Genomic DNA, 13,918 nt, shown 5'->3' with positions numbered 1-13,918 from the left:
CCTACCTGTCATTTGGAACCCACAAAGATTACGTCTGTTGCACCTGTGCAATCCATTTTTCACGACGAACCGGGTCTCTTGGAAACTTATGAAGGGTAAATCCATCTTCCCGAGTGTTCGAGTAATATCCAGCAATGCAGCAAACCCGCATTTTAGCTAACAGGAAGGAACAACGACCTACCTTCCCGCAAGTAAAACTAATAGAAAGAAACGAGTCCGCCTGAGGGTGTTCCTGCCCCGTACATGACTTCCTGATTCTTCTCGAAAACAAATGAGAGGATTTTCATGGCAGGAGTTACAAAAAGCCATATACGTCAAAATCATGTTTTGTGGTGAAAAAAGGCATGGGACCATACCGGCTGCAGTTTTTTCATAAATAACTTACTAAAAATCATGCATTAAATGACAGTGACACTTTAAGATCAGCAGAGTGTTTGTTGGACACATTCGTCCATTGGATTGGATTTCTCAACATACGATAATGACTTCTCAAATTCAATGATGTTTCAGCGACGATATGGAGTATGCGCGTCGAGCTACACAGACAGCATGATTTACTGCACAATGTAAGAGGAAAGGGTGAACAATAGATGTCATTTCAGTTTCCAATAGCTGCATGGAAATGTACTGGAATCCATCTGAATTGTGAGAATGCAGCCGGTCAAACGCATCCCTGCGGTGCATTCGCTCGCATTCCGGCGGCCTTAAGCAGCAGCTGCTGCTGCTGCTTCGCATCCAGCGGCGGCCTCAACATTACTTCTGTGAGGTTTGTTTCCGTGATGGAAAACACAGATGAAGTTGGACGTGTATATTTAGTCATTCAAAACGGTTCTGTCCAGTGTGGATTGGTAAAAGCAGAAAACACAAAGGACAAAATGCGTCACATAACAGCGCAGATGCCTGAAGCATTTCCACCCCCTCAATCCCAACGTGACATTCTGTTTAGTAATTTTTTTTCTCTCCTCATCTACAATTATGATGAAAATTACATGCTGCCGCCCTGCAAAGCCTTTTTTAACCACCATTAATATTGTAATACAACAATGTTTTTTTCTTTGCTTTGTGCACTTTTCAGGCGTAATGAAATGTAGCCCTTCCCCATTTCAACAGCTTTGATTTGAGAGTGGGGAAAAAGCACATTGTGAAACTGTTAATGCCGGCAAACACGCGCCTGTTGTCAGATGCTGACAATTATTTTAATCTGATTCAGTGTTGAATGAAATAAGCACAATTCAGAATCTAATGGCCAACCCTTCTGCCTGCCGTTGTCACGACTTAAAGAGGAATTCCAGTGCCTCGCATGAACAATGTATCCAATAGATCATGTAATATGTACTCTATTTTGACAATGTGATGTTAAATCCTCTCTCATTTAATAGCGTTTTGAGAAGATTTTTAATCGACAATTACGAATTTTCAGGGCCGCTGCCATTTTCGCGAGTCACATGACTTACGTCCGCGGACGTGACTTGAAAGTGCCGCACCAAAGGCTTGATTACATTATGCCCAGTGCTGAGTTCTCGGATTTATCCTCATCTGATGAAGAAATAGCAGTATCAGTTGATCGGGAAGACGGAGGAATACTTCCATACAGATTTGAACCTGCGGCTGTAATTAATGTTGAACGGAATGATGCAGAGTCTGACTACCTGGAGGGCTACACGCGGGACGTAAGTGCGTAAACAAAGGCCCCCGGAGCTCTGGGCCGGCAGCCGCGGATGGTTCTTCGGACGGGAATGACGCAGCGCCCCTGAAAATTCATAATTGTCGATAATAATCTTCTCAAGACGCCATTAAATGAGAGAGGATTTAAAATAGAGTACATATTCCATGACCTATTGGATACATTGTTCATGCAAAGCACTGGAATTCCCCTTTAAGTCGTGACAACGGGTGCACACCCTGGACGGCCGCCTGCCAATGGCAGGACACAAAAAGACCGTTTTGGAGAGTGGTATATATAATCAATGAAAATCATCTAAATCTACTTGAATATTGAGGGCTTAAATCATTGAATCTAAAAACTCAAAGCAGTCCAACAGTTTAATTTGTATTGAAAAAAAATCACGCCCGTTAACAGGGCACATCACGTAAGTAGCGATGGGAAAAGCACTAACAAAAACGCAGCAGTCATCCGACACCCACGATGACAGTCTGCATGCTGGCTTCAAAAAAATCCTCCTGAGGTTCCAACAGCTCGCACAGGGGAAAACAGACAAAATGGAACAGTCCAAAACTTCACGAAAGCCTTCAAAACCGCTTGGATTCCAAAAAATCCAAAATATTGGGGTAATCGTTGTAATATGGCGGCATATTAAGTTGGCCTCAGTTTTGAGGACCGGGGTTTAAATCCCGCCACCTCCCTGATGACAGCTAGGATTGGCTCCAGCGCTCCCATGCCCCTTGTGAGGATAAGCAGCTCAAAAAAAAAAAAATCGATGGATGCATTGTTCCAATATTTTCGAAGGCGGAAGGAGGGCAAGCTAGCTAGAGGCTGAGACAAGTCACATTAGCAAACACAGCAACACAACAACAACATTGGGGTAGGAGAGACGCAAATGCTTTCCGGTGACTCCTGTTGGCCACGCAGCGAGTGACTAAGTTGCCATGTTTGAAAGCACTCCTTTCATCATCAGTTTCAGGTTTTGCACATCTTTGATGTCCTTTCATCAGGGTTTGCATGATCATTTTGTTAAAATATCCTTTTCCAAACTTCTCAAGTTGGTCTTTTCCGCCTGATGTTTGATGTAAATGACAGTCACTCTGAACCAATCGCTCATCTTCCTATATTTAAATATGCAAAACAGCTTGGCCCTGAGTGATCCATATCATTCCATCTGCTCATGTTTCGATTAAATCTTGGGCCTGGAATAAGGACTACAACAACAACACTTTAAAAGAAAAATCCTTTACAGGTCTTCTTCTTTTCCTTTCGGCTTGTCAGCGTGTCATCTTTTTCCATCCAAGCCTATCTCGTGCATCTTCCTCTCTAACACCCACAGTCTTCATGTCCTCCCTCACAACATCCATCAACCTTTTCTTTCGTCTTCCTCTCGCGCTTTTGCCTGGCAGATCCATCCTCAGCACCCTTCTCCCAATATACTCACTCTCTCGCCTGTGGACATGTCCAAACCATCAAAGTCTGCTCTCTCGAAACCTTGTCTCCAAAACATCCAGTTTCAGCTGTCCCTCTAATGAGCTCATTTCTAATCCTATCTATCCTACTCACTCCGAGCGTGAACCTCAATATCTTCATTTCTGTTACCTCAAGTTCTGCTTCCTGTTGTCTCTTCAGTGCCACCATCTCTAATCCGTACATCATGGCCGGCCTCACCACTGTTTTATAAACTTTGCCCTTCATGCAGGTACTTTATTTTTAAATTGTGAACCAAAATTGAGGTTATTATCTCTTATAAATTGAAAAAAAATGGTTTCTTCCTTCTCTTGAAAAAAAAATAAAAATCTTAATGGAAATCAAATTAACAAACAGTAAGACTTCCTCAACCATATTTTGGTACTTTTTGAACAATTCCCCTGAAGTTTGAAATTGATTTGCTTTTATAAATTGGACATAAAATTAATCACCATTCAAGATGAACACATTTGTAAATAGTAGAAACTGTAATAGGTCAAACCTGATCATAAAAACGAGAAAGCACGCACACGTATGTCATTCAGTACTCACAGTCCAGCATTGCTAACGGGGGAGGAGATGATAGCATGTAGCCGCTAGCACGTAGCAGAGAAGAGTAGTTCTGACAGCGACAAAGAACCCACCGTTTCCTTTAAAAAACATAAAATCCAACACTACATCACTTTCAGCTATGTTAACTTAGCTTCAGCATGCAACATACAAAAGTTAAACCTATAGTATTGAGGAACATAAACGAGCATGTTAAGTTAACTAGCAAGAAGCTAACAAAGATGCATCCCGTTTGCAACTACAAAAACATTTAATTCGAGAACAATATTTCCAAGGCACGCAGTCCTTTACATTGAGTGGTTCACAAACGAAGTAATCATCAGGATCACGCGGAGTCGATAATCTTTCCACGGTGCCTTCACGATATGGCCCAAGACAAATGCCTGACCTTCGTGGCCTTCCCGCTTTGTGTCAAAACATTGTGTCATTTCATAATCAGTGGGATCTATGGCATTATTTTACTTGGGAAAAAAAATGAGTTGTGGAGCGCAGGGCGTCCTGTGATGGCCTAAACACTATCAAACGTGTGGCACCGTAGTGTGGAATAAACGAGAAACTATATTAGCATCTTTTTTTATGAATCTATCAAGACTGCACATACACCTCACAATTATTTACATACATACAAATACAAGTTACTGTATCAAAATCTAGTCATCAGCAACAAACTGATTTCAATCAGCATCCCTGATGAGCGTTGTATATCTTTAAATTTCAATGTTTGTGTCATGCTATTGAGTTGCATAAGAATAAGACACCATTTATAAATACCTGTGGTGGCAACTGTATGGCAGCCGGGACGCTTTTGCGGCTCACCGGGTTGCGATTTACATTTTGCATGCATTTTGTCCGCCTTTTGAGGTCGCGAAGGGACTCGAGAATCTGACATAACAAACGATTCGAGTCGCTCAGACGAAAGGAATCAGCTGTGGGCGCCCATGTGGGCCTCCTCTTCCAGCTCACTTCCCACGTCTCAGTTCCGTTTAGTGGGGAGTGTGACCCGGATACCGAGTGGGGGTTGCCCGCTGAGGAGCAGATGGGAAATTTCAATGAGCTGGAAAATCCACATCACTTTGGATGATGGCCTTCGTGGCGGAGCGCGCAGGGACAGCAGCGACCTCGAGCGGACGTCTTAAAAGTCACGCCTTAATGTCGCCACCCTCGGCTATGACGGACTTTGGACTTTTCCTGCATTTGCTCCCTGGCACTTACAATGGATTTAATAGAAAACCACGAATTTTAAAATAAATATATAAAATATGTTTGTGTCTCAAAAATAAAGCACTGACAGAGAGGAAGGCGACGGTAGCAATCGAGACCGCCCCCCCCCTCCCGCTTCCTGTTGTCTCTTCCGCCAGACATATTATGACAGTTAAATAAACATCCACTAGATGGCAGAAGATACATTTAATAACTGCTCCACTCAAATGGCCCAGATTTCAAACTTGTCTGAGTCAAGTCGTGTTCAAAGTGAGATGACATCATCATTATTTAAGAATACACAAATTCTGCAACGTTTTTGTTTGACGCTGTGATGTGAGATTTTTTTTTCGGGTGGGGGGCTCAATAAGGGATGAGGAACACTGGTTTAGAGAGTAGACTATAATTAATTGCTTCTTATTAAAAATAATGCATTACAATAGAAAGCAAAAGGTAAAAAAAACGTAAAAAGAAAAACAGATTATAGTCAGTTTTAAGGTCAGTTGACGTGGTCGCTAGGTAGTTGGAAGAATTAACAAATACATATCTAATACTACCGCCTGTTTTCAATTTATTTCCACTTCTGTCATGTGATTAGAATAAAGGCTAGTTTATAATAGAAAAGCAAGACAGCTCTAAAGCCGTTTTACAGAAAATCACGTGACTGAGCTCAAACACTCACGCGCGCGCACACGCACACCCACACCCATAATTCACTGCACGGTAAACACTTCACCCTTTTACATATTTACACATACGTCCTCATGTTCACATGCACGCATACCCGCACAGATCCATCCATCCATCCATCCATCCATTTTCTTAGTCACTTATCCTCACAGGGGTCCCGGGGAGTGCTGCAGCCTATCCCAGCTGTCGACGGGCAGGAGGAGGGGTACACCCTGAACTGGTTGCCAGCCAATCACAGGGGTCATGGAGACAGACAACAGTCACACTCGCAATCACACTTTTAGGGGCAATTTAGAGTGTCCAATTAATGTTGCATGTTTTGGGGATGTGGGAGGAAACCAGAGTGCCCAGAGAAAACTCATGCAGGCACGGGGAGCACGTGCAAAGTCCACACAGGCGGGTCTGGGATTGAACCGGGGACCTCAGAACTGTGTGGCCAACGCTTTACTCGCTGATCCACCGTGCTGCCCCACGTAGATCTTTTTGTTTAATTTAATCATCACAAACGTTTTGACATGTCTGCACTGATTGACACCTGATTTATCAAATGTTCTTGCACAAATGCCTTTCAACACTCTTGAAGAACAAAGGAGGTGATTCCCTCTTTTTCATTTCCGTTTCACAATTGTTTCGAGACTCAATACCTCGACGAAATTAATTTTCGACGTAGTGTTTTCTTTGCACGGATCGACATGCAAACCGATTTTGTCCGCGGGGATGAACAATGTTGGCAGCATACTTGTAAATCTTGGCGCTCGTGTCGCATATTTGTGCTCCTGCCTGACATTCGAACACAATGAAACACTTTATTTGGCTCACAACACAGATGCAATGATTATTTTGTAATGATACATTTTTCCTGTATTTTTTTAATACTATAGTCTTGAAGAAGATCATGTGCACAAAATCTAGTTTTTTTTTTTGTTTGTTTGCTTCCTTGATACAGACAAAATGGTCCGTCATTGTTGCTATGTACCTGCATATATTTATTCATTTCAACCAGAGTGGAAAACATCAAATTATACCATAACCCTGAGAGGAATATGAGATCCCTTGCTCAAGGGTACAGGTGTAAGTGTTTGCTTTCCAACAAAAATGTTCGCTTCTTTGTTTTTCTTCATTCGTCATATTGCAATGACCTTGCTTTCTCGGGGACAAACATTCAGCATGATGTGAGAACGATACTTAAAAAGATAAGAGCTAGATTAGTTGCAATTATGTCGTTTGAGCCGTTTCATTATCCAGTTTTGCACGGCGCTTATCTTGTGAATGATTTGCTTTGTTGTTGTGGTCCAAAACTCTCAGAATGAAAGTGAAAAGTACACTTTAGACTGTCCGGATACTTTGGACATATAAAAAAGTGAAGCAACACATTTGGAGTTGAAGGTCGGAATGCAAACGATCCTGCAATGTGGAATTTAAAAAAAAAAAAAAAAGATGTTCGGGTCCAAAGAAATTCTCACGAGATCTGATGTGAGCGAGAAAACTTGATTTATGCATTGGCTAGTTAATAAAGCGTTGAACCGGTTTTGTATTGTATGTCGGCACGCGAGCACACGACGAGAATGCTAATCTTATAAACTAAATCCAATCGGGTTCAATCACTACTTTTATTTTTCTGTGAAAGAAATTGTTTTGAAATCTGAAAGAAAGAAAAAAATGGAACAGATTGTGTTGACCCAAAGGAGATTCTGCTCTGTCATTTTGTGGGAACTGCTGCTGATATCATAAAGACAAAGAACCCAAACAAAGACCTTTTTAGTTTGGCTTTCATAGTTGTATTTACAAACATCATACATAATTACATATATACAAAAATACATGAATCTGCATTAACTGATTTAAATTGAAAAAAAGACATTGGTGACCAGCTCATGAACAATGCAAACAAAACTGTAGAGCGATTCAAATCACATTAAGCAGCACGTCCAAGTACGTCAATAGCAACAAAAGGTTAATTCACATATTCACATACTCAGATATCAAATATTGCGTGATGTTTTTGGATTATTTTTATATACCGTAATTCCCGGCCTACAGAACGCACCTGGTGATAAGCCTCGGTACACAGAAAAGAGTTTCACGCTAGCGCGGGAGCGCTAATCCTAACGCGGCGGCGCTAACGCTAGCTCGGTGGTGCTAACGCGGCAGCTGTGAAAAAAGTCAGCATCTTTAAATATTAAAACATTATATAAAAAACAATCAGGAAACAATACAAATGATTATTATTATTGTATGAGTACCAAAATAAACGCGCTTTTCTGTTGAGATGTACACGACCTGTACTTTTATTATTTACCCAACTAAGTGTGTTTTGGTCACGTTCAAGTAATACGGCAGAACATTCAATCACAAGTGCTTGACATTTACAGAAAAACAGAGCCCATAAACAAATCGTCAAGGAACTTCCTGCACCGTCATCCTCTCCCTGCACAGGGGGCACGTGGCAGAACGCCGAAAAACTTGCCAGTAGCACCCGGCGCACAAACAGCGGTGGCCGCAAGGCTGAGACACGGCGGCTTCCCGGGTCATGCACGCCACGCACGTCATCACTTCTTCGCCATCTGTCATCAACAGAAAAAAAAAAAAGGTCGCCGCAGTTCGTTGCGCCACCACGTCGATGACGTCTGCGAAGACGAGTGTAAGTAAGTTCCTACCCGTTATCAGCGGCGGGTCGAGGCCGTCGTCGCTGTCGGACGCCGACGAGTCCGTGTCGACAACAAGGAAGGGCCGCGGCTGGCATGACCTCCTCGTGAAAAACCTTCCGCTTATTTTGGAACCTGCAGCGAAAAGGACATGGCGGAGTTTAGCGGCTAATTCAAATAGCCGGAGGGAGTCCTCAGGTTAAAACAGTCTCGCGCTACGTTTCGACTTTCCAACGCCCGTCTCCCGTCCGCCATTTTGTCTAGCTAATGTGCATAGTGCTCGTCCGTGATTGTTTTTGCATTTTTCGCCCTCCTTTTCAGACATTATGCCCCAAAAGAAGAAAGCTGTGTCTTTTCGCAATGCTTCTGCAACTGAAAAAAAAAATCCATTACCATAGAAACGAAACTCAAGATCATAAAAAGATCGGAGAAAGGCGAGACGTCGATGAACATCGCTAAAGAGCTAGCTATATTGACGTATATTAATGACGTACTTTAATGGTGAAATCCAACTTACAACGAAATTCGAGTTGCATTACCAGCATAGGAACGGAACTCGTTAGTAACCCGATGACTTCCTGTATACAGATATTTTTTCCCATTTGTTTGCATCGACCGATGGATCCATTTTGCGGGTAAAAAATGGCTTTCCTTTTTTTTTTTACATTTTTTTTTATACGCTTTTGTTTCCTCTTTCGAGAAAATGTTTGGCTGTTTTCAGGCCGCACGGCAAACGTGAAACCTACCCAAGAGGAGAACGGCGGTCGTCTGTCCGTAAACGTCGATCATGGCCCACAGTGGCTTCGCGACGCACACGCCGCTAACTAGCTTCCACCGGTGGCCTCTCTGCGTCGTGACGTACAAGCTGCCTTTCCTCGTCACCCAGAACTCGACGACGCGTCCCGGAAGACAAAACTCTTCGGGCAGGGGACCGGCCCAGTGACCGGAGGTTTCGGTGAGCTCGGGGATGGCGAATTGGGGCAGGGGCAGGGATCGGGACTCCGGCGGGACGTTGGTGAAGCCCACTCGTAGGGCTCCTTCCCATTTGGTGTCGGCGCTCTCCACCCGCAGCCGAACCCGCTCCAGGACCCTCACTTTCCGATCGCTGAACAACAGGCCGTTTTTGAATTGGCTGATCCTATTGGCCAGGCGGTTATCTAGACTCAGTTGGATCTGGTCTCCCACGGCGTTGGGATGGAACGCCAGAGGACCGAGGCAGGGGGAACCGCAGTTTAAGCACATCTTTGAATCAACCTGGGCAAAATGAAATTGTATCAGATGAGATTCGACGCATGATGCATTTATTTATTTTTGTACAACTTCAAAGTTTGCATCCCATCTGTCCATTTTCTTTCCTGCTTATCCTCACAAGGGGCTGCACGGTAAACACTTCACTCTTTTACATATTTACACATACGTCCTCATGTTCACACGCACGGATCCATCCTTCCATCAATCCATTTTCTTAGCCGTTTATCCTCACAGGGGTCGCGGGGACTGCCGGAGCCTGTCCCAGCTGTCGACGGGCAGGAGGCGGGGTACACCCTGAACTGGTCGCCAGCCAATCGCAGGGCACATAGAGACAAACATCCGCACATACTCACAATCACACTTAGGGCCAATTTAGAGTGTCCAATTAATGTTGTATGTTTTTGGGATGTGGGAGGAAATCGGAGTGCCCGGAGAAAACCCACGCAGGCACCGGGAGAACATGCAACCTCCACACATGCGGGGCTGGGATCGAACCCAGGTCCTCAGAACTGCGAGGCCAACGTTTTACCAGCTGCGCTGCCGTGCCGCCTCAAAGTTTTCACTTGGGAAAAATTTGATTCCTATGAATCAATGTTGTAATGGAACGGAAGCCATATTTCCGCCAGCTTCCATACCATAAAGGAAATAATACGACAACACATCCTGGCTGGAAGTCATAACCAAAGTTGCGCAATCTCGCTCTCTTTTTTTTTTTAATCAAAGAACATCAAACACTTTGTCAAATAATAAAAAAAAGATGATCAAAAAATGGTGCACAATATAAGAAACCCATAACTGTCTCAGGTGCCGTCATAAACTTGAACAATTGTTACACAAAAGCTTCCTATGCAAATATTTGTTTTTGTCTGAAATGTGTTCATTCAGCAATTTGTTTATTATCATAAATATACACCGTCATACTGACAAAATGTTTTTCATTGACAGTGTTGAGCTGCGTAAGAGAAGCACAAAGCTACGGGTGGAGTTCATGCAATGGCTAAGTAAATATTTTGTAAACAGAACATACACAAGTGTCAGATTGTAGATCATGCAAAATCAGATTTGACTGCATTTATTAATGATGTGTTGAAAAAAAAAGTGTTATATAGTAAGTGTAAAGTTGTGTGTGGAATGAAAACTCACCAGCCTTCTGAAGAACTTCCCGATCTGGACGCAAAAGTTTGAAGAATAAGCTTCTGTCGGGTAAGACGATCAATTAAATTCAGGAACGAGATGACAGGGGAGGGGCTGAGGGTGGTGACCGCATTTTGGAAATTTACTCTGCCCCCCCCCCTCCCTCGTCACAGCCTGCCAATCTATACTGTGTGCTTACATTCATGTGAATCCAGGTCATATTTTAAATAACACGTTTCTACTCTTTTTTTTTTAATTGATATGGTGGATGAAATAAAAGATTGAAGAGTTATGAGTATGGAAAGAGGTGATGGAGAGTTTGTTGAGGATAGAACCGAAGCAAAATCACGTGGGGCAGAAACGGAAAAGGGGAGGGGTGGGGGGGGGGGGTTGGATGGGACGCAAGCTTTCGAAAATGAAAGCATGGCTCGGGGCAAACCTCCTCCGTCTGATTGGCTGTCGTGCGGATGATGTCACGGCAGTAGGAAATTTACTCGTTTGCTGTTTGCTCGATTTAGACTCGGGTCAACAGCCACGTGACTGTTTCTGGGAAACGAAGCAATTCCTGAAAGACTTCGTAGTGCGTTATGATCCATATGCACAAACCGAGGGGGGGGGGGGGGGGCGGTGATTTTTTTTTTTTCAGCGGTACGTGGCACATGACTGGTGACACAGTATACAGGACTTCACTGTGTAGCCATTTTTGTCCGTCCTTCTTTTTTGTTATTTATTTTCATGTACTCATCGCAAAGGTGTTGGGTCGGGTTGGAGGGCAAAATTCCAGTTTGGCACGGGCGAAGGGGCGGGTGGGATGCGAGGAGCACAGAAAAGGGTATTCCCAGCAAGAAATTTCCCAAAATATGAAATTATTCAAGCTTGTACTACATTAAGGACATCAGTTTGTGTTATACTGTGTGTATTACTAACCCCCGTTTACTTCCTAATGTTATGTTGCATAAAGGAGAGCCTACAAAATCCCCCAATTTTTTTTTTAAAAACATTTCAAACCATTCAAGCAATAAAATTACAGCTACCACAACAACAATGTCAGGTTGCAACTGCACAATTTATCTTTCAAGTTTTATTTCATCCCGTTTTGATTGTCCACTGACACTTCCATATCAGTCAAGGTTTATGACACAATATTAAACGTAGATTTCGTGTTATGCACTCCTTGATAAAAGGTGAACAAACAACAAGAGAATGCAGATTTTCACCAATGCGATACAGTTGTAATTTAAATTAATTTTGCACACATTCATAAGATAACTATCGAAGGTACATTTGACAGAAGTGCATGTCGTTGTGTCACGGGAAATCGAAAGATTTGTGAAAAATATGCACCTCGGGATGGGGGAAAATACACTTTGTGGCTTTTTGAGTGAAAGAAATGAAGAGTGCTGGTGTCAAACTCAAGGCTTGGGGGACAGATCTGGCCCACCGTGTCACTTTATGGGGCCCCCAGGAGCAAGTCACGTGTTGCCACTTGCATGGTTCTTGCAGAATCTGTACCGAAATTTCATACTGTCGTCAAAAAAGATGCCTTTATCATTATTGGAAGGCAAACGTTCCCTTTATCGTTGTAAATTTATGTGCTGTCTTACATACGTATGTAATATTTCTTGTATAGTACATATTGCGTTTTGAGTGCATTTTGCTTTTTTAAGGGACCTCCTGGGTAACTGTAGCAAAATAAAATACAGTGAAGAAAATAAGTATTTGAACACCCTGCTAGATTGCAAGTTCTCCCACTTAGAAATCATGGAGGGGTCTGAAATGTTCATCGTAGGTGCATGTCCACTGTGAGAGAGATCGTCTAAAAAGAAAAATCTAGAATTCACAATGTATGATTTTTTTAACGATTTATTTGTGTGATACAGCTGCAATTAAGTATTTGAACACTTGAGAAAACCAATGTTAGTATTTGGTACAGTAGCCTTTGTTTGCAATTACAGTGGTCAGACGTTTCCTGTTGTTGTTCACCCGGTTTGCACACACTGGAGGAGGGATTTTGGCTCACTCCTCCACACAGATCTTCTCTAGATCAGACAGGTTTCTGGGCTGTCACTGAGAAACAGGGAGTTTCAGCTCCCTCAAAAGATTTTCTATTGGGGTTAGGTCTGGAGACCGGCTAGGCCACGCCAGAAACTTGATATGCTTCCTACGGAGTCATTCCTTGGTTTTCCTGGCTGTGTGCTTCGGGTCATTGTCATGTTGAAACACCCAGCCACGACACATCTTCAATATTCTGACCGAGGGAAAGAGGTTGTTCCCCAAAATCTCACAATACATGGCTGCGGTCATCCTCTTCTTAATACGGTGCAGTCGTCCTGTCCCATGTGCAGAAAAACACCCCCAAAGCCTGATGCTTCCACCCGCATGCTTCACAGTAGGGATGGTGTTCTTGTGATGGAACTCATTATTCGTCTTCCTCCAAACACGGTTAGTGGAATTATGACCAAAAAGTTCCATTTTGGTCTCATCTGACCACAAAACCTTCCCCCATGACTCCTCTGTATCATCCAAATGGTCATTGGTCAACTTAAGACTGGCCTTGACATGTGCTGGTTTAAGCAGGAGAATCTTCCGTGCCATGCATGATTTCAAACTGTGACGTCTTAGTGTATTACTGACAGTCACCTTGGAAACGGTGGTCCCAGCTCTTTTCAGGTCATTGACCAAGTCCTGTCGTGTCGTCCTGGGCTGATTCCTCACCTTTATAAGGATAATTGAGACCCCACGAGGTGATACCTTGCATGGGTCTCTACTCCGATTGAGATTGATCGTCATTTTTAGCTTCTTCCAGTGGACCTTTTTTCACCAAGCTGCTTGGTAATTTCTCGGTAGCCCTTTGCAGCCGTGTGGAGTTGTACAATTTTGTCTCTGGTGTCTTTGGACAGCTCTTTGGTCTTGGCCATGTTACAAGTTTGAGTCTTACTGGTTGTATGATGTGGACAGGTGTCTTTTTGCAGCTATCGACCTCACACAGGTGCATGTGAGTCAGGATAATACATGGAGTGGAGGTGGACTTTGAAAGGCGGACTAACATGTCTTTGAGGGTCAGAATTCTAGCTGATGGACAGGTGTTCAAATACTTATTTGCAGCTGTATCACACAAATCGTTAAAAAATCATATATTGTGATTTATTGATTTTTCTTTTTAGAGTATCTCTCTCACCGTGGACACGCACCTACGACGAAAATTTCAGACCCCTGCATGATTTGTAAATGGGAGAACTTGGAATATCGCAGGGTGTTCAAATACTTCTTTTCTTCATTGTATCTTACCTTATGA

The 13,918-nt window shown here is 43.1% G+C and overlaps 2 protein-coding genes across 10 annotated transcripts in view; both read right to left on the bottom strand.

The window, feature by feature from the left end:
- Positions 1–5,021, bottom strand: part of ncor2 (nuclear receptor corepressor 2) — a 115,265-nt gene extending 110,244 nt beyond the window's left edge. For 4 of the 9 annotated variants that reach the window (XM_061816136.1, XM_061816143.1, XM_061816144.1 and 1 more), the window contains exons 1-2: positions 4,475–5,021; positions 3,686–3,783 (exon numbers count right to left, since the gene is read on the bottom strand). The gene's annotated coding sequence lies outside the window, so the exon portion shown is untranslated. Of the gene's footprint in view, positions 1–3,685; positions 3,784–3,994; positions 4,109–4,474 lie in introns of those variants that run through there. The other 5 variants (XM_061816141.1, XM_061816139.1, XM_061816142.1 and 2 more) reach the window with 2 other exon arrangements.
- A 2,342-nt stretch (positions 5,022–7,363) lies between these two features.
- LOC133499443 (E3 ubiquitin-protein ligase NEURL3) lies at positions 7,364–10,945 on the bottom strand. The gene is made up of 4 exons (XM_061817472.1): positions 10,633–10,945; positions 8,985–9,492; positions 8,251–8,373; positions 7,364–8,157 (listed from the first exon to the last, which is right to left on the bottom strand). The coding sequence occupies exons 2-4, from the start codon at positions 9,478–9,480 to the stop codon at positions 7,991–7,993; spliced, it is 786 nt and encodes a 261-aa protein (XP_061673456.1). The 5' UTR covers positions 9,481–9,492; positions 10,633–10,945; the 3' UTR covers positions 7,364–7,990.
- Between the last annotated feature and the right edge of the window lie 2,973 nt (positions 10,946–13,918).

This window comes from Syngnathoides biaculeatus, chromosome 4 (assembly GCF_019802595.1).
Source record: "Syngnathoides biaculeatus isolate LvHL_M chromosome 4, ASM1980259v1, whole genome shotgun sequence".
Taxonomy (NCBI): Eukaryota; Metazoa; Chordata; class Actinopteri; order Syngnathiformes; family Syngnathidae; genus Syngnathoides; species Syngnathoides biaculeatus.
This window is presented reverse-complemented; position numbering and strand designations above follow the sequence as displayed.

What these genes read in the sequence shown, in the direction of transcription:
- LOC133499443 (XM_061817472.1), bottom strand. Translation starts at nt 9,480, where the DNA reads ATGTGCTTAAACTGCGGTTCCCCCTGCCTCGGTCCTCTGGCGTTCCAT. An exon ending in GACCGCCGTTCTCCTCTTGG is followed by an intron (nt 8,374 to 8,984) that starts GTAGGTTTCACG and finishes TTTTCGCTGCAG; the next exon opens with GTTCCAAAATAAGCGGAAGG. An exon ending in CGACCCGCCGCTGATAACGG is followed by an intron (nt 8,158 to 8,250) that starts GTAGGAACTTAC and finishes TGTTGATGACAG; the next exon opens with ATGGCGAAGAAGTGATGACG.